Raw genomic sequence first — 23434 nt, 5'->3', positions numbered from 1 at the left:
GTACTGCATCTCTAGGTGGCGGTGTAATCAATTAATAACTTGTGCAACCAGTTGCTGTCTAATTGTAGCGCCCCCTTTCTGTGCAATGTGGTCAGATTTGGCACACTACTTCAGAGTAATGACGTACATATGTGTACCAAGTTGTGTTTGATTTGGGTGAAGTTTGTTGTAGTTATAGCTCAAAGAGTGCATCGAGCCCCGCCCATGCATATTTGTTAAATAACTGCCACAACAGCGTGTCAAAAGTTCTAGATTTTTTTGATAATTATTTACCTACAGTCTATACAGACTTCAAAAATACCAGTTGTTTATTGATAAGACAAATTTCCAGGGAGGAGTGCGAAAAGCTCCATTTTCACATACCTGACTATTGTGGATAAAGTATGCATTTTTTGACAATAGTTGTAATTGCAAAGTTGTAAGGCATTTTGCAGAGTATGAAATAAAGCAAACTGCTTGTCAATATGTTTATATTTCGCTGAGATATTCCATATTTGCATGTTGAAAAATTGAATTGCGCCCCCTAGTGGCTATTGTTATGAAACTTTTTATGTGCTCAGGAAGTGGGGCCATGGACATACCATGCAAGTGTCATGATGATAGGACCTTGTTAAGGTCATGAAATAGCTGCTGAAATTTGATTGGCCAATGGTGGACACGTTTTTTCGAATATGACATCATCGTCATATAATCTGAGTCAGCTCATCACACACTACATGCATACCAAGTGGCATGTCAATGGGACAATCCTGTGAAGCGTAACATATTTTTTGTTGTTATAGCGCCCCCTAGGCTTGCAGTTGCACAACCAAGTACTCATGTCTTCCGGACCTTATAGGGATCAAGCATGTGAAGTATCATAGCATTTGGAGAAAGCGTTTGCGAGTTATAGCTGTATTTGTCTGATTTTTGGAACGCGAGCTCTACCCCTGTATTTGGGCGGAGTCTGGAAGCCAAGCAGTGATGAAATTCCAACTTTTTTTGGATAATTATTAAAGTTCAGGTTCTTAGGATTCTGCTGATACCACATATGTCCATATTGGGTACATTTCCAGAGACTAGTTCGCGCTCAAAAATTTGTGCGATTTTGCATATTATGCAAATTAGCTCAAAATCTAAGTAGGCGGAGCTTATGGGTTCTTGAGGCTTTTTTGTAGGGTCTGACCTGAGGAATCTGGGAAAAAAAGAATTTCGTCTCTACGCCACATGGGGTAGGAGATATAGGGAGCGACGCGTTCCGCGTCGCTATAGCGCCACCATCAGGCTGATCGGGCTGATTTTTTGCGCCTGAGTAGCGGGAGGGTTTACTACCAGTTGACCAAACGACAAGTCTGTAGGACCTACGGTTTGGGCTGCCCATCGCGTTTCATCGGAGAAAAAGAAGAAAAAAGAAGCTCCAGCACTTGCAGTGCTTGGACCCCTAATAAGAAAAAATCCTAACAACAATGACAATATGGTCCTACACTACGTGTTAGGACCATAATAAAAATCAGAACAAAAACAATAGGCTTCCTTTGCACTATGTGCTCGGAAGCCTAATAATAATATGAAAAATCCTAACAATTACAATATGGTCCTACACTACGTGTTAGGACCATAATTAAGTTCATAAATCAATACATTGAGACGTATTTATAAGCCTTACAAATAGACGTTACATATAGAGTGTTTTGAAATATAATCTTTTTTTTTTGCCTTACAGGAAAGCGCTTCCGTGGAAAATGTTGAAAAATTTTATATTTTAACCTTAACCCATTTTTTTTTTATACGAGCAGAGGACGTTAAACATTAGTGCTGACGCCATCACGACGCAGCTCTACGTTGTAGGAAGTGCTAGAGCACGAGCGCTGCACTTCCCAAATAATCCTCACAGCCTCAGGAAATGTTGATCTATGTTTTTCTTTCTTTCTTTTTTGACATTTTCACCTGGACAAAACAAGAAGAGAATTGTATCGGAATAAATTCCAATGCTGTGAGCAAAGGAATGTTAAACATTGCCATATGCTTGTGTAAAGACCCATATTGCGGAATGAAACCTGTACTTTTACTCTCGGCTCTGATTTCTGTTCTGAGTGTGAAGTTTGCTACTTCTCAGACCTCTCAGAAGTGGCTCACACTACCAGAATCCACAGAGAACTGGACTATTGTAAATGACATAGATCTCTTGAAAACAGAGGGAATTTTAGTAGCGGCAGACAGACCGAAGAACAGTGCAGATGAGGTAGGGCTATGGTTGAAAATTTCTTTTCTTATGAGGAATGCGAAGAATCGCAGTTTTAAATAAATAAATAGTCTAAAAATAAGCTGTGCAATGCTTAAAACATTCTCTCAGGGCACAGTGCCGCGTTCGTGGCCAGGGTTATTTTTATTTCCTTTACACAGTTTAAAAGAACAAACTATATTTGTCGCCACGATGTCTTCGCTCAACTTAAAAATCATCCGTTGAAAGCGATTTAAGGTGTCTTTTATTCATGTTATTTTGAGTGCAAATAAAACAACAAAATATGTAATATTTGTAAATTATAGGACCAATTTAAGAGACTGACTTGTGTAATGGAAACACATTAAGAAATTGTGGTTACAAATAAAACAATACATGGGCATGATTTATGATTTAAAGTGCTAAAGTAAAAAAGTTTCAAGGAAACGTTTTCAAGGAAATTACCAATGGACCCTCCACAGTTTTATACTTAAGTTGTGAACAGTAAATGTGCAGAAATATTCTCAATATAGTGATGTGTACATTTGTTAACTAAAATAAATGGGGAAAAAACTTGCCATTTGACCCTGGGCATCCAAACTATTGTAGAGGTCTGTATGTAGTTTTTTTTTTTTTTTTTTTACCTACTTTACCTAAGACGTCGTTCTTGATTCCTGACGTATTTCTCAGATTTGTCATGCCTGCAAGTGAAAGTACTTTATGTTCTCATCTACTACCAGTGTGACAAGGTGATGAACCAGCCAACCGACAAACGCTGTAAGTTTATTCAGAGTACCCCAGATTGTGCAGCAGAAGATGGCTTCATTAATTACCCCTGGATCACTTTCTGTATGTTGCCCCCTCAGCTCTTGCCTGTGGCAATCTTCTTATACGTAAGTAACTTGGTTAAAAAAATATATATTTTCTGCACTAGTATATGTGTTTTGTGGAAATGCTATTTGGCCAGAAGTTTGTAAACAAATGTTCTTATATCTTGCTGTAAAACCTGCCAAAAGTACTATTTTATTTATTTCATTCACTGTTATCACTTACTTGCAATTTTTTTGCTGCTTTTAATACTCATCGCTCTTTTAGAAGTGTGGCTCAATTTTTGAGGAAAAAAAGGTGGTCAGTGATGGTGCTGAAGTTGTTTAAGTCATCGGTTTCAGCAATACCTTGCCACCTTTTCATGTGAATGGACAAGTTTGTGGTATTACCCGAGTATCTTAACTTGCACTTACATTCTTTGCAAAAGTCTTGTCTGTCTGTCCATTATTTCTGAGAAAACTGAAATATTTCCACACCCATGATTTGTAACCAACTGGACAGTGTATAGGGCGGCATGGTGGCGCAGCAGGTAGTGTCGCAGTCACACAGCCCCAGGAACCTGCTCCAGGTGACTGACTGTGAGGAGTTTGGTGTATTCTCCCCGTGTCCATGTGGGTTTCTTCAGGGTGCTCTTGTTTCCTCTCAGTCCAAAACCCCAAAACACGCGTTGGTACATGGATTGGCGACTCAAAAGTGTTCGTAGGTGTGAGTGAATGAATTTGAGTGTATGTCGCCCTTTGAAGGATTGCTGCCCCCTCCGTTGTGTGTTCTGGGTAGGCTCCGGACCCACCACGACCCAGAATTGGATAAGCTGTTTCAGAAAATGAATTAATGAATGGACAGTGTATAACTTTCTAGCCTCCTTGGCTACAAGGCTCAGATGACTAGTAGACTGTGCCTGCATTGTTATTCACTAAACACATATTTGGCGGACTGCAGCAATGAAACAATGAAAGCTGGGTTGGTAGTGAGAATGAAAGCCATGCTTTTATTAAGTTATCTCTAGCAAAGCATAATCCAGTCACTTTATCTTCCCCATCTCCTTCCCTGTTCAGGTTGTGTGGTTGTTGGTTTTGTTCCTCATTCTTGGACTCATTGCCTCAGAATTGTAAGTAAATTTTATTACTATTTTTTAGTACTAATAATGGTTGTATATTTTGTGAATTTTCAGATATGTTTAATATGCAAACCCACTTAACAAATAGAGGTATTTTGTCTTAAGCAACAACTAAAATCAATCACTTTAAGCAAACTTCACCCAGTGCACATATTGTCGACAACTCAATATGCCGTGAGTATACTGATGAGTGTGTTTTCTTCATATTAGGAAGTAGACATGCTTTTTTTCTTTTAAAAAAATCATATTACTTGCACAACCAGTTTTCTAGACACATGACTCTTAAAAACATTAGGGAGGTCAGGTTCTGATGTTGAATTACTAGTTTTAGACACAAACACAGCTTCTCTCAAGTGAGATTACTCCTCTAGACATAAATGTAAGTATTGTAGTTGTTTATAGTAATCAGTGACTTAACTTTCTCACCTGACCACAGTTTACTGCCTTTTGCACTGATAGTCATCATCTTAGCTGCTGGACTTTGTTTCCCAGGAGGTTAGGCAGAAAACAGAAGTTGGGTTTTCTGTATTCTGCACTTTCAATTTTCTGCATTCATGAAGGGTTTCTCAATTGAAGAAGGGAGCTTGTGCTTCAAGTCTGGCAATAGGAATTGTCATTTTGGTAAATGAATACATGAATAAATTAATGCAATTATATAAAAATCCATTAGTAATGGCTTTAAAAGAGTCCTATTTTCAGTTGTAAGACCAGTACAAGTAGGACTTTAATTATAATGTGGTTTTGAAATGTTATTCATTTGTAATAATATAAAATATTCCTTTCTGTTTTACAGTTTTTGTCCCAACCTCTCTGCAATCTCTTCCAGTTTGAGGTTAACTCATAATGTGGCTGTATCCTTTTACCTATGTCTTAGTGCACTGCATGACCTATACAAATAAAAGACCCACTGATTTTATTATATTCTAGTGGATTATTTTGCCTTCCAAATTATTATACTACTGCCACCAGATGGGTTGTTTCTAATTCAGACACCACTCCCACAGTAAAAAAACATATATTTGCAAGTAGCCCAAAAAAAAAATTCTATACTTTCACAGTCAATTTAGAGGTGTGCTGTGTTGTTTTCCTTGATGGCACTAATATACAGGGAGTAACATTCCTAGCACTTGGGAATGGTGCTCCCGATGTGTTCAGTGCCATGGCGGCATTCTCTCGGCCACAGACAGGTGGTCTGGCCATCGGAGCCCTGTTTGGTGAATATGCATGTGTTAATAAATTAGTGACACACCTGTCTAATGTAGTGCATGTCATGTTGATCAGAACTGTAACAGTGCAAATGAATATAACATCTGAAAAATATTATTATAGTAGGCTATATTCTCAGTTGTTTATCATTCATTTTCATGTATAGTGCTATTATTACTGTAGTCTTGGAAGGTCAAGTGTGGTCTGTAACAAAGAAACACGTGTGGAAACATTTTTTTGGTGTTAATATATGGTGAAATATTCAGATATCAGAATCTGAAAGAAGAAAATATTGGACTGGTGCACCACAAGAAAAATGAGCCATATCTGAATTATGCTGCTGTAGATTTACAAAACATATAAGGCCTTAAAATCTCAAAGCAACACTAATTGAGATTATATTTTTAAAAAATTGTTGCAAATTTTAATTTAATAAAATTTGTTTATTTTGCTCCTGGGGCTCCCCCTAGTGTAATTCATTTTTACTGCATTGTACTGAAATCATTGGAGAGAAGAGGGAGGGCAGTAGCAATGACAGAGGCTCTTTTCTCCTTATTACATCTCAGTGGAGCATCACAATGATTTTGAAGATGTAATTTTTTAAATAAATATTTTACACATGCCTTTTATACAAACCTTAGTTCCAGAAAAGTTGGGAAATTGTGTAAAATTCAGTTCTAAAAACAAAAATGTTAATTCTTTTGAAAATTTGTTTAACTGACAAATGTACAAGAAAACATTTCCTGAACAAATTTTCACTGAACAGTTTGACTGAATTTTGTAAAAATATAAACACATTTATATTAGAATGCCTGGAGCAGACTTCTAAAAGTTTGGGACAGGGGAATGTTTACCATTGTGTCGCATCACCTTTTCTTTAAATTACACTGCTTAATCATTAGGAAACTGAGAATAGTAAATGTTAAAAATTTTGTAAATGTGGAATCCGTTTTGGCTTGATACAGTACTTCAACTGCCCAACAGTCACTGGTTGCTGTTGGCTGATTCTTCTCTTTATGATGCACCACAGGAGATAGGTCTGGACTGCAGGAAGGTCAGTAAAGCACATGTGTTTTAAGAAACCATGATGTTGTGACACAGAGGATGAGGCCTGGCATTGTCTTGCTGAAATAATGTTCATCCCAAAATAAGAGCATATCTCTCTAGAAACCAAATGGTCCGTTTCTTCATAGCACAGAAAACACGACTTTCTTTTTTTTTGCCATGAAAACAAGCTGAAACATGGACATCTCTGACCACAGCTGACATTTCTGCTGTCTTTTGGACCTTCTGAGATGAGCTTGGGCCCAGAGAACACCTTTGGTTTGGCATAGAATAGATGTGTGGCTTTCTCTTTACATAACAATGTTTCAGGTTGCATGTCTTGATTCAGTGGGAGAGACTGTTAAGTGACAACAGTTATTTATTTATTAATTTATTTATGCCCATGTGGCTATATATCACTGTAGCATGACAGTTTCTTAAGTAGTGCCATCAAGGTCACACTCACCTAGCCTTATGTTACATGGACTGATATATAGATTTCACAGTATTCTGTATGGTAAAAGATAAAAGACGAAATTCTTTGCAATTTTGCCCTGTTTTTATTTTTTTGTGAACTGACAGATCTTTCATGAGGTTTTTCGTGATGAAAGACTTTTTTTCGATTAATTTTGCTTGAATTTGACCAAAAATTGTTTTCTTTTTTTCTGTAAGGGGCGGGAATCTATGTGACAACTGTGGTAGCTGGGAGCATTGCCCTAGTGAAGCCCTTCAGAGTGGCCTCACGTCCTTTCTTACGTGACATCATCTTCTATATAGCAGCTGTGTTCTGGACATTCACCATTCTCTATAAGAGACACATAGATCTGAAAGAAGCTCTCGGTACAGTCCTCCGTTTTTTTTTTATTTGTTTGGTTTTTTTTTTGCTTGTTTGTTTTTCTCAACATATCTCTGTCGTTACTGATGGCTCTTTACCTTTTACTTGCGCTATGGTCTGAGACCATAATATGACAATATAATAGGTGCTTGAAATTGTATTTATTGTTCTGATAAATCCCATTATTATGTGAGTATATAATGTACAAATACTAATACTGAAACACTGAAAAACAGTGGATAAAATTGTAACACATTGGCATAGTCGTAAAGAACCAATAAATAACAACAGCCAGTTTATAGTAGCTGCATACACTGAACACTCACATGTGAGTGGCGATAAATAAGTTCTCTGTATAATTATTATAAGTAAAACACAAGAAACGTATTATATTTGAATATATCTACAGGTGAACTCAACTTAGAATATCATCAAAATGCTAATTTACTTCATTAAGTTCAAAAAGTGAAACTCATATATACATTCATTATAAACAAAGTGATCTATTTCAAGCATTTATTTTTTTAATGTTGATTATTGTGGCTTGCAGCCAGTGAAAACCCAAAAGTCATTATCTTAGAAAATTAGAATATTATATAAGACCCTTTTAAAATGATTTTTAATACAAAGATTTTGCCCTACTGAAAAGCAAGTACATTATATGCACCCAATACTTGGCCGGGGCTCCTTTTGCATGAATTACTGCATCAATGTGGATTGGTATAGAGGCGATCAGCCTGTGGCACTGCTGAGGTGTTATGGAAGCCTGTGTTGCTTTACTTGCGGTCTTCAGCTCGTCTGCATTGTTGTGTCTGGTGTCTCTCAACTTCCTCTTGACAAGAGACTATAGATTCTCTATGGGGTTTAGTTCAGGCAGGTTGCTGGCTAATCAAGCACAGTGATACTGTAGTTATTTAACCAGGCATTGCTACATTTGGCAGTGTGGACAGGTGCCTGGTCCTGCTGGACAATGAAATCTGCATCTCCATGAAGCTTGTCAGCAGAGGGAAGAATGAAGTGCTCTAAAATTTCCTGGTAGATGGTTGTACTGACTTTGGATTTGATATAACAAAGTGGACCAACACCAGCAGATGACATGTCTCCCTAAACCATCACTGATTGTAGAAACTTCACACTAGACCTCAAGCAGCTTGGATTGTGTGCCTCTTGACTCTTCCTCCAGACTCTGGAACCTTGATTTGCAAGTGAAATTTCATTTGAAAACAAGACGTTGCACCACAGAGCATTAGTCCAGTCCTTTTTTTTTTCTTGGCCCAGGTAAGAATCTTCTGCCGTTGTCTCTGTGTCATGAGTGGCATGACACAATGGTGCAACAGTTGTAGCCCATGTCCTTGATACGTCTGTGTGTGGTGGCTCTTGAAACAATCAATCAATAGATCAATAGATTTCTGTAAACTGAAATAATTCTGTAATTAATCTATGAGTTTCACATTTTGAACTGAATAACTGAAATAAATAAACTTTTTGATTGTAATTTTAATTCATTGAGATGTACCTGTATGGAATAACCTATGTAATTATATTTGTTAGATCTCACTCCAGAAATTCAACAGTCAACATCTCTATTGCTATTTAAATCCAATCTTAAAACACACCTGTTTGCGGCTGCATTTAATCTCTTTGTTTCTTGACTAGCCCATGTTGTTTTTACTCTTGTTCCTGTTTTGTAGCATTGTGTGTTATGTAGCGTTATTTGTTCTTAACATGTTCATCTCATAGTAAACGGCGTCTTACTGAAAGGCATTTTAAAAATGCAATTTATTATTATTATTATTATTATTAGATCTAGCAACTGGCTTTTCTGTTCCCTGAAAAAAATGTCTTTACTTGAAAAATAATAATTTAAAATGTATTATTCAGAAAATCGCTTTTCAAAATGGCTGTAGGGATGTATCTTGGAATTAACATTCTTGCACATCATAATGCTCAATTTCTATCTACATACTTGTGTTTCTTAAGAATGTTTTATTTTTCAAATGATGTGATATTTTCTTTATAATAAGCTCAAAGTGTCATTGAAGGCCTCTCATATATCTGACGTCAGATAATCATGCCATTGTCTTGCATATTTCTTTTCCCAAACTGTTTGGTTTTTCTTTCTGTTCTTCATTAAATTGTTCTGTAAATGCTGAAAAAATAATGTGGCTATAATGCTTTTCTGAAGCGTTCTGCTCTGACTCGATTGTGAAGCTCACAAAAACTACTAAACATATCTATTGTGGAAAAGTGCTGTCATGGTATCTCTTTGGGACATTGCCAACATTTATTAACTCACATTCACATCCAGTTTTTTAACCTTCAAACATTGTGTTATGTGGGTTGTTCTACCACAGAAAATCTAAATATTATGATGTGTATTGTGGAAAGGTACTGTGAGTTTGTTACATGTTTTCAAACCCTAGAATAATTAAATATTTTTGTTGTGTGTTACAGAAGAGCACAGTGATTATAAACATTTTGGCACATTGCACATATATGTTTATGTACATTCCCATGCCTAATGTATCCACAAATAGTTGTGTGTGATAACTGACTTATTCACTCTCTGACTCTCTAAATCTGTTTTTTTCATCTAAATCTTCCTCTCACTCTCCTGCAGGATATCTGGGGTTATATGTGCTCTATGTCATTGTAGTGATTGTGAGCACATATATTTATCGCCACCAGAATCGATCTCAGCCAGAGCCTCTACAGAACTATAACATCACCCATGGTAAATATGGCCTTTTTATTTTTATAAACGTACTCATTTTTTACATTTATTGCAAACATTTTGTAGTAAAATGTAGAAAGGAACAGAAACAATGTGTTGTGGAGACTATTAATTTGGTAACAGTATATTGTACACAAACCCTTTGTTTAAAGGCGTATAAGATATTTACTGTATTTAGTCATAAAATGTCCAAGGTGTGTGACCATAGATTAAGGAATCAGTCAAAGCTAAATCATATCTGCCTCTCGTAGTATTGCTAAAGCAGTATATTCACTTTGAGCACCTGTGATCCTGAAGTCCTGCCCTCTGTCCAATCATTTTACAGTCCAAACCCGCAGCTGCTAGGTCTACATACTTAGTATCCTTCAGCCATGAAATGACCAAGTGAACAGGGTTAATGTTATAATATTAACATTAACTCTGTTACTGTTATAATATTAATTATTAATATAATATTTTACTGGACTCAAAAAGCCACATTGCCCTTCTAAAAATGACCGGAGATTGAGAGGAAATATTGGCTTTGTGTTTAATAGGTGAGGGCAGTTTAGAAGCAGCAATACAGAACACAGCCAGAGCTGGCAAATTTCCTCCTGAACAGTTAACAGCAAATCATTTCTGTAAGAAATATAGACGTACAGATGCCTATGTATAGATTAAAAAGAGTAAAAGCCATTGTGTCACGCACTCGTCCTGTCAAGTCTGTTGACCCCGCCATGTGCTTTATTTGAACATGGCTTTTTTTGTTATTGTCCTTGTCTCCGCCCCTGTCTCCGCCTTTGTTCCGCCTCCTCGTCTGTCATTTGTTAACCCGTCCTCCTCGTTATCTGTCCAGGTGTGTCTCGTTTGTGTCTTGTATTTAAGTTCCCTTGTGTCTCTCCTGTTTTGTCGAACATTTCTCATTTCTCCGTTGTCCTCATTCTAGTCGTGTCATGTTGTTTATCTCCCGTTTCTAGTCCGATTATGTTTGTTCCCGAGTTTTGTCGTTTTGTGTATTTCCTGTCCCAGTAGTTTGATATCCTTGTCATGTTGTTTTCTTTATTGTTTGTCTATCTTTTGTTAAAATAAAGCTCATCGTGTTTTAGCGAGTGCGTCCGCCTCCGTCAGTCCGCCCCGTAATCAAAACATTGGTTGTGTGTTTTATATAAAGTGAGGCATAGTGACGTTTGAAAGGTGTCAGGACTGTGTTTTGTGTGTTTTATACAAAGAAGGTGAATAACAACATGCAAAAGTGCAAATAATGCAAATTGTTTGTTTTAAAGAAATTGAGGCAGATTCATGTGTGTTTCTCTGGGGTGTTTGTGTGTTTTAAAGACATTAGGGATAATTGTGTTTGAAAAGCCTAGCATATTCACCTATTTAAAGTGGAATGGAGAAATTAAGCTTGGTAGTACACAGCAAATATAAGCGCTATCACTAGTAGATAGATATTTTAGTGACATGATGGGCACTTGGTCGTGTGTTTTAAATGGATAAAATGGGAAATAAGTGTTTCAAAACAGGTTTTGTTTATAAAAATCTAGCTTTAGCTTCTTAAGGTGGAAATAAGTATTCAATAAGAAGCTGGACAAAAATGCTAATAAGATTCTCAAACTGACCAATTTAAGCTTGAACTAAATGCTTGAATATGAGAAGTGTGAATTATTGGTTGAATAATACAAATGGTTTGTTTGTTTTAAATGGACAAAGTGGAATAACAGTTGCTTCAGAAAGCTAGAGTGCTAGTTTCAGCTCTTAAGGTGGAACTGAGACTTCAAGAACCGTAGACTCGTAAACAGACATTTAATGTGGAACGAAATATTTGACTATGAAAATTGTGGATAGGATCTGCCTCCTAAATGATGTTTATTTTGGAAAGGAAAATCTATAATTATCACCAGCCTTGTCTAGTCGAAATATTTCGGGTGGATTTAGACCGTAAAGGCTCGTAAATGCAGGGAAATAGTGGCTGCATGTTCACTTTTTTGCGTAGATAGTTTTAGTGAAATGATGAACACTTTTCTGTGTAAATATGCTGATTATGGCACATTCTTCTTAGCTATTACGGTCCAAGTTCTTAAACTTGTCTTATATATATATATATATATTTACATTTATACATTTATACATTTATGCATTTGGCAGACGCTTTTATCCAAAGCGACTTACAAAAGAGGATCTAACATTCGAACTACAGCACAAATTATACAAAATACCTTACATTAAGTGCAATATGCCAGGAAGTAATAAGTGCATTAAAGAAAGACATTCAGTGCAAAAGATACTCTCGGAAGAGCTGGGTTTTCAATGATTTCTTGAATGAAGAGAGGGTTTCTGTTGCTCTGATAGTGCTTGGAAGCTCGTTCCACCAGCGTGGTACCAGAGATGAGAATAGCCTCAACTGACCTGTACGGGGGGTTGGTCGTGTTAGTAGGCGCTCCTTTGAGGAACGGAGAGGGCGGGCGCTAACGTATGGTTTTAAGAGTCTATTGAGGTAGATGGGAGCAGAACCAGTGAATACTCTGAAGGCCATCATTAGTGATTTGAATATGATGCGAGCAGCTAAGGGTAGCCAATGCAGCTCAACTAATAGGGGCTTGACATGTGCTCTTTTTGGTTGGTTGAAGACCAGGCGTGCTGCCGCATTCTGGATCATCTGTAGTGGTCTCACAGCACAGGCCGGAAGACCTGTCAGGAGGGCGTTGCAATAGTCTAGACGGGAGATTACTAACGTCTGAACGAGGAGCTGTGTTGTATGTTGAGTTAGGTATGGCCTAATCTTCCTTATGTTGAATAGGGAGAAGCGGCACGATCGAGCTACAGCGGTAACGTGATCTGCGAAGGTCAGCTGGTCATCAACCATGACATATATATATATATATATATATATATATATATATATATATATATATATATATATATATATATTGTGACGCTCTAAACGGTGGCGAGGGACCACAGGAGAACATAAGTCAGAGTTCAGCACTCAGCCATTACTTTTAATGCTCAAAACATAAAGAGTTAACGAAAATCTCAGGTGTTCAAAAAGAACCACGTGCAACGAGCGTTGGCGCCAGTCAATACGCCAGGGCTTCTCCTTCTCTAGGACAGCGGGGCGGCGTCCAGGGCGGCGGCCGGCTGCGCGTCCGCGCCAGATCAGTCTGCTCCAGAGAAGAGAAAACAGAATAACAACAGGTGGGAAGAGGGAGAAAGACCAGAGCGAAATGATTAGTCGGATCAGCAAAAAGTCAGTTACGCGTGTCGACCAGCAATTACCCCCTTTCTCTCTCGCCCCCTCGGAGATCCCTCGGCGGTCTTTTATGTCGTCGCTTTCTTCCTGGGAAGTAGGAGGAGCTGGGCCCCGTAACTGCCAGGCGCGGGTGGTTTCTCACCCCGCCCTGAGGGGCCGATGGCTGGCGTGGCATGGAGCTGCTAGATTGATGAGACGGCCCCCGGCCACAATATATATATATATATATATATATATATATATCAACACAAAAAGTACAATTCAATTTAACAAACAATTCAACCTTAAGCTGAGGTTCCTTACCATCAAGTGTGATATCAGTCTGTTTCTTGCACCAAATTCTGTTATTTGGTATATGTGTTTATTTGATGCTACCAGAAGGAAAGATTTTTATTAAAAGTGTCTAACAGGTCTCAAGAAGGGGTGAGAGAAAGGTCAGCCTGAATTTACCTTTGAGAAAACAGGACTCTTCTTTGCCATGTATTTCTTACTTGATCCATAAGGTGATAATGCTTGACCCTCTGCTGGTCACAAGGGTTTCTTCTGGGGAGAGGGGAGCTGTCTTGAAAGGCTTTTTGTTATGGTAGTCATAAACCACCCTGTTTATGACTCCCCATCCTCTCAATGCTGGATAGAATTTCAGTGTTTGGTTAGAGAGAGAGTTTCAGATCCTTTTTCACCCATGTGAGTTGAAATGATCCATGATCACAAAAGTAATCTGCATGTTACGTCCTTACAGAACTACAGTATAGTACTTCAGCTGCCCAATGGTCTCTGGTTATTGTTGGCTGAGTTTTCTCTTCATAATTCACCACAGGAGACAAGTCTTGACTGCAGAAACATTCATTCAAGCATGTGTTCTAAGAAACCATGATGTTGTGACACATAGAGGCGTGGCATTGTCTTGCTGAAATAATGTTCTTCCCAAAATAAGACATTGACAACAGTATATGTCTCTCTAGAAACCAAATGGTCCCTTTCTTCATAGCACAAAAAATATGATGTTCCTTTTTGACATGAAAACAAGCTGAAACATGGACACCTCTGACCACAGCAGACATTTTTGCTGAATTTGGACCCTCTGAGATTAGCTTGGACCCAGAGAACACCTTCGGTTTGGCATAGAATGTCTTTCTGTAAGTGAGCAAGAACTAAAAAAAAAAAGTACCTGGTTCCTGGGACGAGGTACCAGATTTGGCCAGTGGAAAGCAAAAAAGCAGAGCTGAGTCGAGTCAAGTCTTAAACTTCTGTGCACTAAAAAAAGCACCATTTGAGTTTGAATCCAAGTCAAGTCTTTTATCAAGAGTTCGTGTCGAGTCTTGAGTCTCTTATGACTGAGAAGCATGAATGCCATCTGCTCTGGCCCATAATACTGTATCGTTACTTCTTATGAGTTTAAAGCATGTACTGTACTGTCATTTATTAGCACACACTATCCAAACTGATCAGTTGTATGATCACATTTTTAAATGTATATTTTAATGCAAAGTGTATAAACCCACAAAAAAAAAGCTTTGTTTTAAGTTACTACGACTGTACAATATCTGAGCTTTTTCCTACACTACAGGATACGTGGAATTTCCTGTGTTTTAAATCAGTTATGACTAATAATTACTTGGCTGTGTAGCCCTCATCACAATCTTGTGCAAAATAATTCTGTGATTGAAATAAAAGAGGCAGCTGCCTCATGCTCCAGTTCTGAGTTAGACTTGTGGAACTGTAGTACAATCAAGGAGAGCATGTCTTGGCACATAAACTCTCACATGGGGATTTAGCAGCTGAGTGTGCCTTGGTATGGAGTGAATTTTGTATCTACAAATACAAAAATATATCTGGAAGCAAAAATCCTAGAATCAAGAGCAGAAAGTATATGTGGTGAATGCAAAACAGGAAAATTATATCAAAAGTATTGTAGTAAAATAATTATACCCCATGATGTGGCGGCATAAATACTACATAGCGGAGTCATTATTTGATTAATATTTAATTCATTTTGTTAAGCTCCATGTTTGGGAGCCATTAAATAATATGTAGTGCATTTACCTGTCCAATTTTACCTTGGACATGTAGGTCATCATGTTAGATGCCTTTACATATAATATAGCAGGATTAGCTAGAAGGATTGGCTTTGTCACACAACTGGTTTATTAATTGTAATATCAAATAATGAAAATTGATTATACATTCATAAAATGAAATGGATTACATTATCATAGAGAAATTCCCTCATATATTAATCTCCCTGCTCCCTCATGTATTGCTATAATCCATTTCATTATATGAATGTATAATCAACATTCATTATTTGATATTACATTTAATAAACCAGTTGTATGATAAAACCAATCCTTGGTTATTTGTTTGTGTGTGCACCTTTCTTATACGGAATTATTACTTTTAGTTCAGACTCAATTTCGGAGCCAAGAACCTACAGCGGGTCAATGAGCATAATTCATTAATAATAATTCATTCTAGCTAATTCTGCTATATAATATGTAAAGGCATCTGACATGATGACCTACATGTCCAAGCTAAAATTGTACAGGTAAAGACACTATATATTACTTAATGGCTCCCAAACATGGAGCTCAACCAAATGAATTAAATAATTAATTATTCATCAAATAATGATTAATTAACACTGACTCTGCCATGTAGTATTTTTGCCGCCAGAATGTAGGGCATAGTTTTTTTTACTACACCATGATGACATATGTGTCACATTTTCTGGGTCTGGAAGGTCTGGAAACCTCCCTACCCAGCTTTATTTTTCACCTTAAATTTTTCATTAATTCGTCTGTAATCGCTTGTCCAGTTTAGGGTTGCAGAGCGCAAGGCAGGAACACACACTGGAGGGGGTGCCCGTCCTTCACAGGGCAAAACGCACATTCACTCACACCTACGGACACATTGGGTTGTTAATCCACCTACCAGCCTGTGTTTTTAGACTGTGGAAGGAAACCGGTGCACCCGGAGGAAACATGCGCGGACATAAGGAGAACACCCCAAGCTCACAGTCACTAGGAATGGTACTGGAACCCACAACCCTAGGATCCTGGAGCTCCGTGACTATGACACTACCTGCTATGCCACCATGCCACCTCACCTCAAATAATCATGCCTCCAAGTGACATTTACGGAAAATGTTGCAACGTGACAGTTTGTGAATGTGTATACATGTGACCATATTTACAATATGACATTGTGCTTTATGATGACATAGAGATCATAGAAATGCTTATTTTAAAAGTATATCTAAAAGGAGTTCCAACATTTTTAACAATTTAAATGTTTATTCATCTGTCCTGTGTTATATACGTCATGTTTTCTATTCCCATGATACCAAAATGTTGAAATACAGGGAAGTCTTGACTTACGAGTGAATCACTTTCCAAGATACGAGTTATTGCTCTGTCGATGTTGCTCTGACCACTTTTGCTTTCTGGTGCGATCCAACATATCTGTTTTATATTTCTCATAATTTGGCTTTTCGTTGAGCTGAGTCTTATGGGCTAAAATGTTAATGGAGTATTTAAATAACAGCATTATAATGAGTGGAAATATGCAACACCCATCGCAAACAGTTGTTTTCTTCAGGTTGCTGCATGCCTGGTGCTTGGGGCTTCCAGTGAGACATCACTGCCTCTACTCATCCTCCACATCTGAAGTGATAGCCACAACACCTGTAGAATCAGCCCTGAAACATGTATCATTTGTAGCATGGTTTTACTGCCAAAAAGGCAAAACAACTTTTGCAATTATAGCAAGAATTAATCTGAAGATGTTAATGCTGCTGCTGCTGTTAGCCATGTTTAGATTTTCTTGTCTCGTTTTATAATAACAGGAAAAAAAATTGTACTGAAAATGTATGCACACAGTTGATTTTTTTTTTTTTTGTCAAGCCACATCCCCTTCGCCTCTCTATTAATGTCCTTGGAAAAAAACAGCCTCCCACCTGTTTTTAAAATCCCTGTTTTCAGAGTCCACTTTTCATTTGTCTATTTTTTTGGGCAGAGGCTAGCTTAAATGTCACTGTGCTGACCGATGTGTCATTAGCAGCGAGAGAAGGGGTTTATGCACAGATCTTGACCTGCATGGCAGTTGCAGTGCATAGTGGGATTTATATTATGAGTGGTGGGAGTGCTATTTACTGGCGGGCCATTAATAATAGCAATATAAAATTATCTTGCGGGCTGGATATAATTATCTCGCGGGCCACAGGCCTTGTGTTTGACACCCCTGCTCTACCAGGATAAAGTCCAGGACAAATTATACATATATTTGCGTTCATAAATACAGCTCCTCCAGGTAAATTTCTGGAAATATCTGGGTTGAAGTGTATGTGTGAAAGAGGGCATAAAGTTAGCTGGCTCTTTTAGAGGGAAATTATGATTGGAATCTCATTGAATTAATATTGCATGGCCCACTGTAAATTTATAGTTGGACCAACAATCATTCTTTCCATCAACAGCAAGGGTTGCAAAATTCTGAAAGCAAACAGAGGGCTTCTTAATTTAGCATTTCACATTTCAACACAACCTGAATAGGCAGGTTGGAATTGTGTGTTTGCTTAGAGTTGTATTTGTTTAAGTAGGATTGTCAAATTATGAGCAAATAAATTTATTATGCTTGGAAATTCATAGGTTCTCTCTGAGGGTATAGAGGGCTATGATGGTTCCTCTCTGCTATAAAGGCATGCTAGAGCAATATGTACTGTCAAATGGTCAGAAAATTCCCACAGGTTCACATGAGTCCTCCGCCATGATAATGACCCAGAACACACAACTCAATAATGGCTAAGAACACAACACTGGACTATACTGAAATGGTCTTGTATGAGCCCTGATTGGAATCCTATGAAACATCTATGGAAAGAGCTGAAAAAGTGCAGTGTGGAAAATACAACTGTCGAACATGAGAATGGGCCAAACTATACTTGTTGACAGATGCAGAAGTCTCAGTCAGAGCTACAGAAATAGGTTATTGTTTCAGTGTCTCTAAATGTTGTGCAACAAAATATTAGTTAAAAAATAATTAAAAAAATGAAATGAATGATTAAGGGGCCAGTGTCAGGACAGAACAGAAAGCTGACAGTCGCGGAACACAGTAAATAGTTCTTTTAATGACGTTATCCAAAAGAGTAATCACAAGTCAGGCAAAGTTAAAAAAACAGGAGCGAACAGTACCTCAGAGGATGGGCAAAAACCGTAGTCAAAAAACAGGCAGAGTTCAAAAACCAAAGAATACAAACAGTACCAAAAGGGACAAGGCAGAAGACGTAAACCGGGAAAACAGGCAGGAAGTAGACAACAAGAAATCGTCAGACAGATTACAAGAGAACGCGTTGTATACTGGGGTGAACCAAAGCAATACTCGGCAGAGAACAGTTCACTGAAATGGGTTTTTAAATGGAGACAAACAGGTGTGTGTAATTAGAATTATGGAGAGGGAGATCGGTGGGTAGTCATGTGACTGACGGGTGCATTCTGGGAATTTGAGTCCTGAGATGTAGGCGTGATAGCCAGAAACTGAGCACCTCAAACCGGTTGGTAGAGGTGAAGACTGGCTGCGGTGGGGGGGACTTCGGCTTCCCACGTCCGCGCTGACGCTCCCAGCACGGAGCTGGAGTAATGATGGCCGTCCCGGTTAGCCGCCGCAATGAAGGAGCTGGAGTGCAGACGGCCGCGTAGGAGGCGTTGCGCGCTGTCTCGAGCCTCGTCATCTCCTGCTGGAGCTTTGTTTGCTTCTCCCGAAGACACTGAATCTGGTGGCCCAGCTGCTCGAACTCTGTGTTGAGCCAGGAGATTGCTCATTCCTCCGTGGTCGTCATGACTGAAGTTATGTAATAACATAATTTTGGGAGTAGAACCATGCCCGAACTCCTCCTCAGCTCTATATATACCCAGCAAATTCACGTCATTTCCGCGTCGGACAAACTAGCTTCATTTAGTTCAGGAGACGGATCTCGACTCAACTATTTCACTACTTCATCTCGCTCCTCCACGCTGGGTCGTTTCTGCTGATCCCCATATTCGGAGCCGTGTTTGGCCATTATCAAGCCCACCGAGCCTCATGTTTTAAACTTGCTCCGGCTAAACAGCTATGGGACTGCCTGATATTTAAAGTTACATTGGATAATGGCTTGGAATCTGCAATATTTATGCACATCACCTGGGCACTATTTCACCTACACTGCTTGCCAAGATGGTCCTATTTGTAATGTTGGAAAAGAAAGCAGACAGCATGTTTAAGCCTTCATTCTGAATCGGCTCCTCTTTCCCTATGAACACTGCCTTGATTGACAGCATTGCATCCATTTAGACACAGCCCTTCATGCTGGTTTCATTCCCCCTTATCCTCTCCACACATCATCCCATCCCCTCTTTTTATCATCCCACCCCTCCCTTTGTAATCCCAACCCCTCTCTTTATTATCCCAACACCTTCCTTGCTCCTCCTCTCCATCTGTCTCTACGCATCACCCCACCCCTCCCTTTATCATCACAATCCACTCTTGCCTCCTGCCTGGCCCTCTGGGCACTAAATGCAGTCTCCTTGCTGCACAGCTTCCCCATCCTAGATTCAATCTCATCCTGTCGCATCTCATTCTCCCAGCCTCTACATCAGCAGCTTTTGTACTTCGTGGACGCTCATCCCAACCTCTTCAATTTACAGCCGTGCCATACCCTGCCTCTAACTTTACAATTCTCACTTTTCTATTCAGGTGCTGCTACAGACCATTATCCTGACTCCTCTGCTGCTTTGCTTCTCCCGGCCTCCAGTTTCCAGTTCTCCAGCTTCCAGTTTGTACTCTCTTTTCATACCGGACCCTTCCCTGTGCTGCCTTGCTGCTCACACTCTACATTTTCTAGCTTCTGCTCTGTTTTCAGGTGCTTCGGTGGACCTTCATCCCCCACTTTTTTTGCTGCTGCACTACTCCCAGTCTCTGACTTTCCAGCTCTTCATCTTCTCAGGTGCTGTTATGGACAATGTCCTAATCCTCTCCCCTTTGCAGCTGTCCGACACCCCGCCTCTTCCTTTACGGCACACCCTCTCTCCTGATGTGGACCTTCATCCTAATCCCCTTCCCCTTGCGGTTTGGATACATCCTGCTTTTTCCTTTACAGCCCTCCTTTCTCCTACCGCAGACCTTTGGCCCAGCCTCTCTCTTTCCGATTATGCGGCTCCTATCCTATTTCAGTCCTCACTCCGTATCAGGTACTGCCATGGACCTTCGTCCTATTCTCTCCTCTTGGCAGCCACGTTGCTCTCAGCTTCCAACTTTCCAGCTCGCGCCACAAGACCTTCATCTATCTGCTAGCTACTGCACCTCACCCTGCCTCTTATGGTACTGTTCACACTGATTCCTCCAGCAGCTGTGGGCCTTCAACCTGACCTCTTCTCTTCACAATCATGCTGCTCCGAGCCCCTAAGTTCCAGCTTATGCCCTCAGGTGTTACCTTGAACCAGCACTCAGGCACTTGACGCCACATCAAATTCAAATAACCTTCTTACATGCTGCCTCTTCTCTGGCACCTGTTTTTCATCACCATCTAGGCATCCTAGCTATCTTTGCGTCAACTTTCTACCTTGTTCCTTTACTTGAGCGCCTCAGCACTTTTGGATTTGTCTCTTTCAGAGTTCTCTCTGTCTCGCCATTCCTGCAGTGCTGACCCTTTTTAGGCTTCTTATTTGGCCTCATCTGTCATCCCTCTAGATCACCCTTCCGTTCTCAATTCGCTCTATGCCATTGGAGAGGCACCACCATGGCAAAACTGTATTAATTGACTACAAGGCTGCTACTAATCTACTTTCCTCCTATTGTTGTCAGCCTCAGACCCCTCACTATTTCCCAACCACCATCAATTACACTGTAATGGCATTTTATTTCTTTTCTTTTATTGTATCATTTTAAATTGTTTTAATGTTTTAACCATTTTAAATTATTTTACTCTTTTTATGTAATTGTTTTATTGGACTTTTATGATTTTTATTCTGGCTTTTAATTTAACTGTTTATTTTTCTGTAAAGCACATTGAATTGCTTCTGTATGAATACTCTGTGGCATTTGAATACTCAAATTACCAATCACTGTTATCATCATAATCAATAAAGGACATTCAATTTACTCAACCGGGTGGCACGGTGGCGCAGCAGGTAGTGTCGCAGTTACACAGCTCCAGGGGCCTGGAGGTTGTGGGTTCGATTCTCGCTCCGGGTGACTGTCTGTGAGGAGTTGGTGTGTTCTCCCCATGTCCGCATGGGTTTCCTCTGGGTGCTCCGGTTTCCTCCCACATTTCAAAAACACACGTTGGTAGGTGGATTGGTGACTCAAAAGTGTCCGTAGGTTTGAGTGTGTGAGTGAATGTGTGTGTGTGTCTGTGTTGAAGGACTGGCGCCCCCTCCAGGGTGTATTCCTACCTTGCGGCCAATGATTCCAGGTAGGCTCTAGACCCACTGCGACCCAGAACTGGATAAGCGTTTACAGATAATGAATGAATTAATTTACTCAATGCTATTTCTCTACCGTCTCACGTGACACTCAGTCACATAAAAGTCCCTAACCCCTTTTCATTTACCTACACACAATCCAGGACACCAATCAAGCCCTCGTTCAGAGTACCTGAACCTGTCCATGCTTTAGCACTTAAAGACCAGCATTCCTGTAAATTTTGGGGGTTCGACTTTATACGCATTCATAAGCCACCCTGAACTCCTCCCCAAAGACTTACTTAATGTAACTCCTCACCAAATACTTAATTGACATAATTTTGGGAGTAGGACCACACCCGAACTACTCCTCTCAGTCCTATATATACCCCGCAAATTCACGTCATTTCTGCATCAGACAAACTTGCTTCATTTAGTTCAGGAGATGGATCTCGACTCGACTTCTTCACTATTCAGCTCACTCCTCCGCGCTGGGTCATTTCTGCTGATCCCCAAATTCAGAGCCATGTTTGACCATTATCAAGCCCACCAAGCCTCATGTTTTAAACTTGCTCCCACCCCCACCCCATCTCCACCCTTTTCTCATATTTGTTTATTCAACAGGGGGTGGGGTGGGGGGGTCTGGCTTTATACGCATTCATAAGCCATCCTGAACTCCTGAATATTAGTTAGTAATATGAAAACATCAACAAAAGTGGTAGAGGTAGTAACAGTGAATTTAGAAAAACAAAGTACAGCTAACAAGGATAAGTAAGCAAAATATTAGCAGTAAAGACTTTATGTAAGCGTATAAAAAGCTTTGAAACTTTACTAAGTAGCAGCAAACATTCAAACTGAGCGCGCAAACTGTCAAAACTTATCCACTGTCTTTTGGTGGATAAAACTGTGCTATTCTTTGTGATTACAGACATACAAACTGAAGACTCGTATTCAGAGAACCTTAATGGAAACACAGATGTCCACGGTAGGTGATACTCTAAAATACATATTGAACTGGGATTTCACTTTTTGATCAAAACGATCTCCATTTGTTAAATTCATTTATTTATTTGCATTTGATATATTTGGACACTAAAAATACCAGCTGTCAGTTTTATGACACATTTACTAGATGTATTTACTACATGAAATTGTCAGAATTTTAAATACTATGAAATCAAAGGGAATATACAAAGTGACACACTGTTATTGCTGGAATCTAGTCAAGGCCACCTTTTGCTTCGATGGCAGCTTTGCACATGCTTGGCGTACTCTCAAACAGCTTCATGATTTCATTACCTAGAATGGTTTTCAGTGAACAGCTGTGGCCTTGTCAAGAGTGTATTTATAGAACTGCTCGCATTCTCAAATTGTTTGAGACCATAACTTGGATTGTGCATAGGTACACAGTTTTATACAGTGAATAGCCCTATTCTACCAATGACTAGTTGGAATATGTGTCTATCTGTCCGTTTTGACTTGTATATATACACAGGACATTTTCTCATAAGTTTACATACCATGACGGAATTTATGATTTTGAAATGTGTGTGTGTGTGTATGTATGTGTGTGAGTGTATATATATATATATATATATAGAGAGAGAGAGAGAGTTGCGCTCTAAGTATACATACCATACATGTGCTCTAAGTGTACATACATATCATTGAATGATAATACAACAACTTTTCTTTAATTCATGGTTAATTGTTGGGTGAAGCCATTTCAAAATCATAATTCAACATATATTAAATTTCTTAGAGGCATCAATAGCTGATTCCAGAGTGCTTCACATACAGGTGCTGGTCATA

The 23434-nt window shown here is 39.2% G+C and overlaps 1 protein-coding gene across 3 annotated transcripts in view; it reads left to right on the top strand.

Moving 5' to 3' along the window:
- Positions 1–1812: 1812 nt before the first annotated feature.
- Positions 1813–23434, top strand: part of LOC136678035 (mitochondrial sodium/calcium exchanger protein-like) — a 63354-nt gene continuing 41732 nt past the window's right edge. The window contains exons 1-8 of one of the 3 annotated variants that reach the window (XM_066655806.1): positions 1813–2221; positions 2941–3093; positions 4084–4136; positions 4939–4996; positions 5254–5359; positions 7068–7235; positions 9851–9964; positions 22551–22607. In XM_066655806.1, coding sequence (XP_066511903.1) covers positions 1883–2221; positions 2941–3093; positions 4084–4136; positions 4939–4996; positions 5254–5359; positions 7068–7235; positions 9851–9964; positions 22551–22607 — 1048 coding nt within the window. In that variant the 5' untranslated portion in view covers positions 1813–1882. Of the gene's footprint in view, positions 2222–2940; positions 3094–4083; positions 4137–4637; positions 4767–4938; positions 4997–5253; positions 5360–7067; positions 7236–9850; positions 9965–22550; positions 22608–23434 lie in introns of those variants that run through there. The other 2 variants (XM_066655807.1, XM_066655808.1) reach the window with 2 other exon arrangements.

Source organism: Hoplias malabaricus, chromosome Y (genome assembly GCF_029633855.1).
Source record: "Hoplias malabaricus isolate fHopMal1 chromosome Y, fHopMal1.hap1, whole genome shotgun sequence".
In the NCBI taxonomy this organism is placed as follows: Eukaryota; Metazoa; Chordata; class Actinopteri; order Characiformes; family Erythrinidae; genus Hoplias; species Hoplias malabaricus.
The sequence above is the reverse complement of the archived record's forward strand: the minus strand, read 5'-3'. Positions and strand labels throughout refer to the sequence as shown.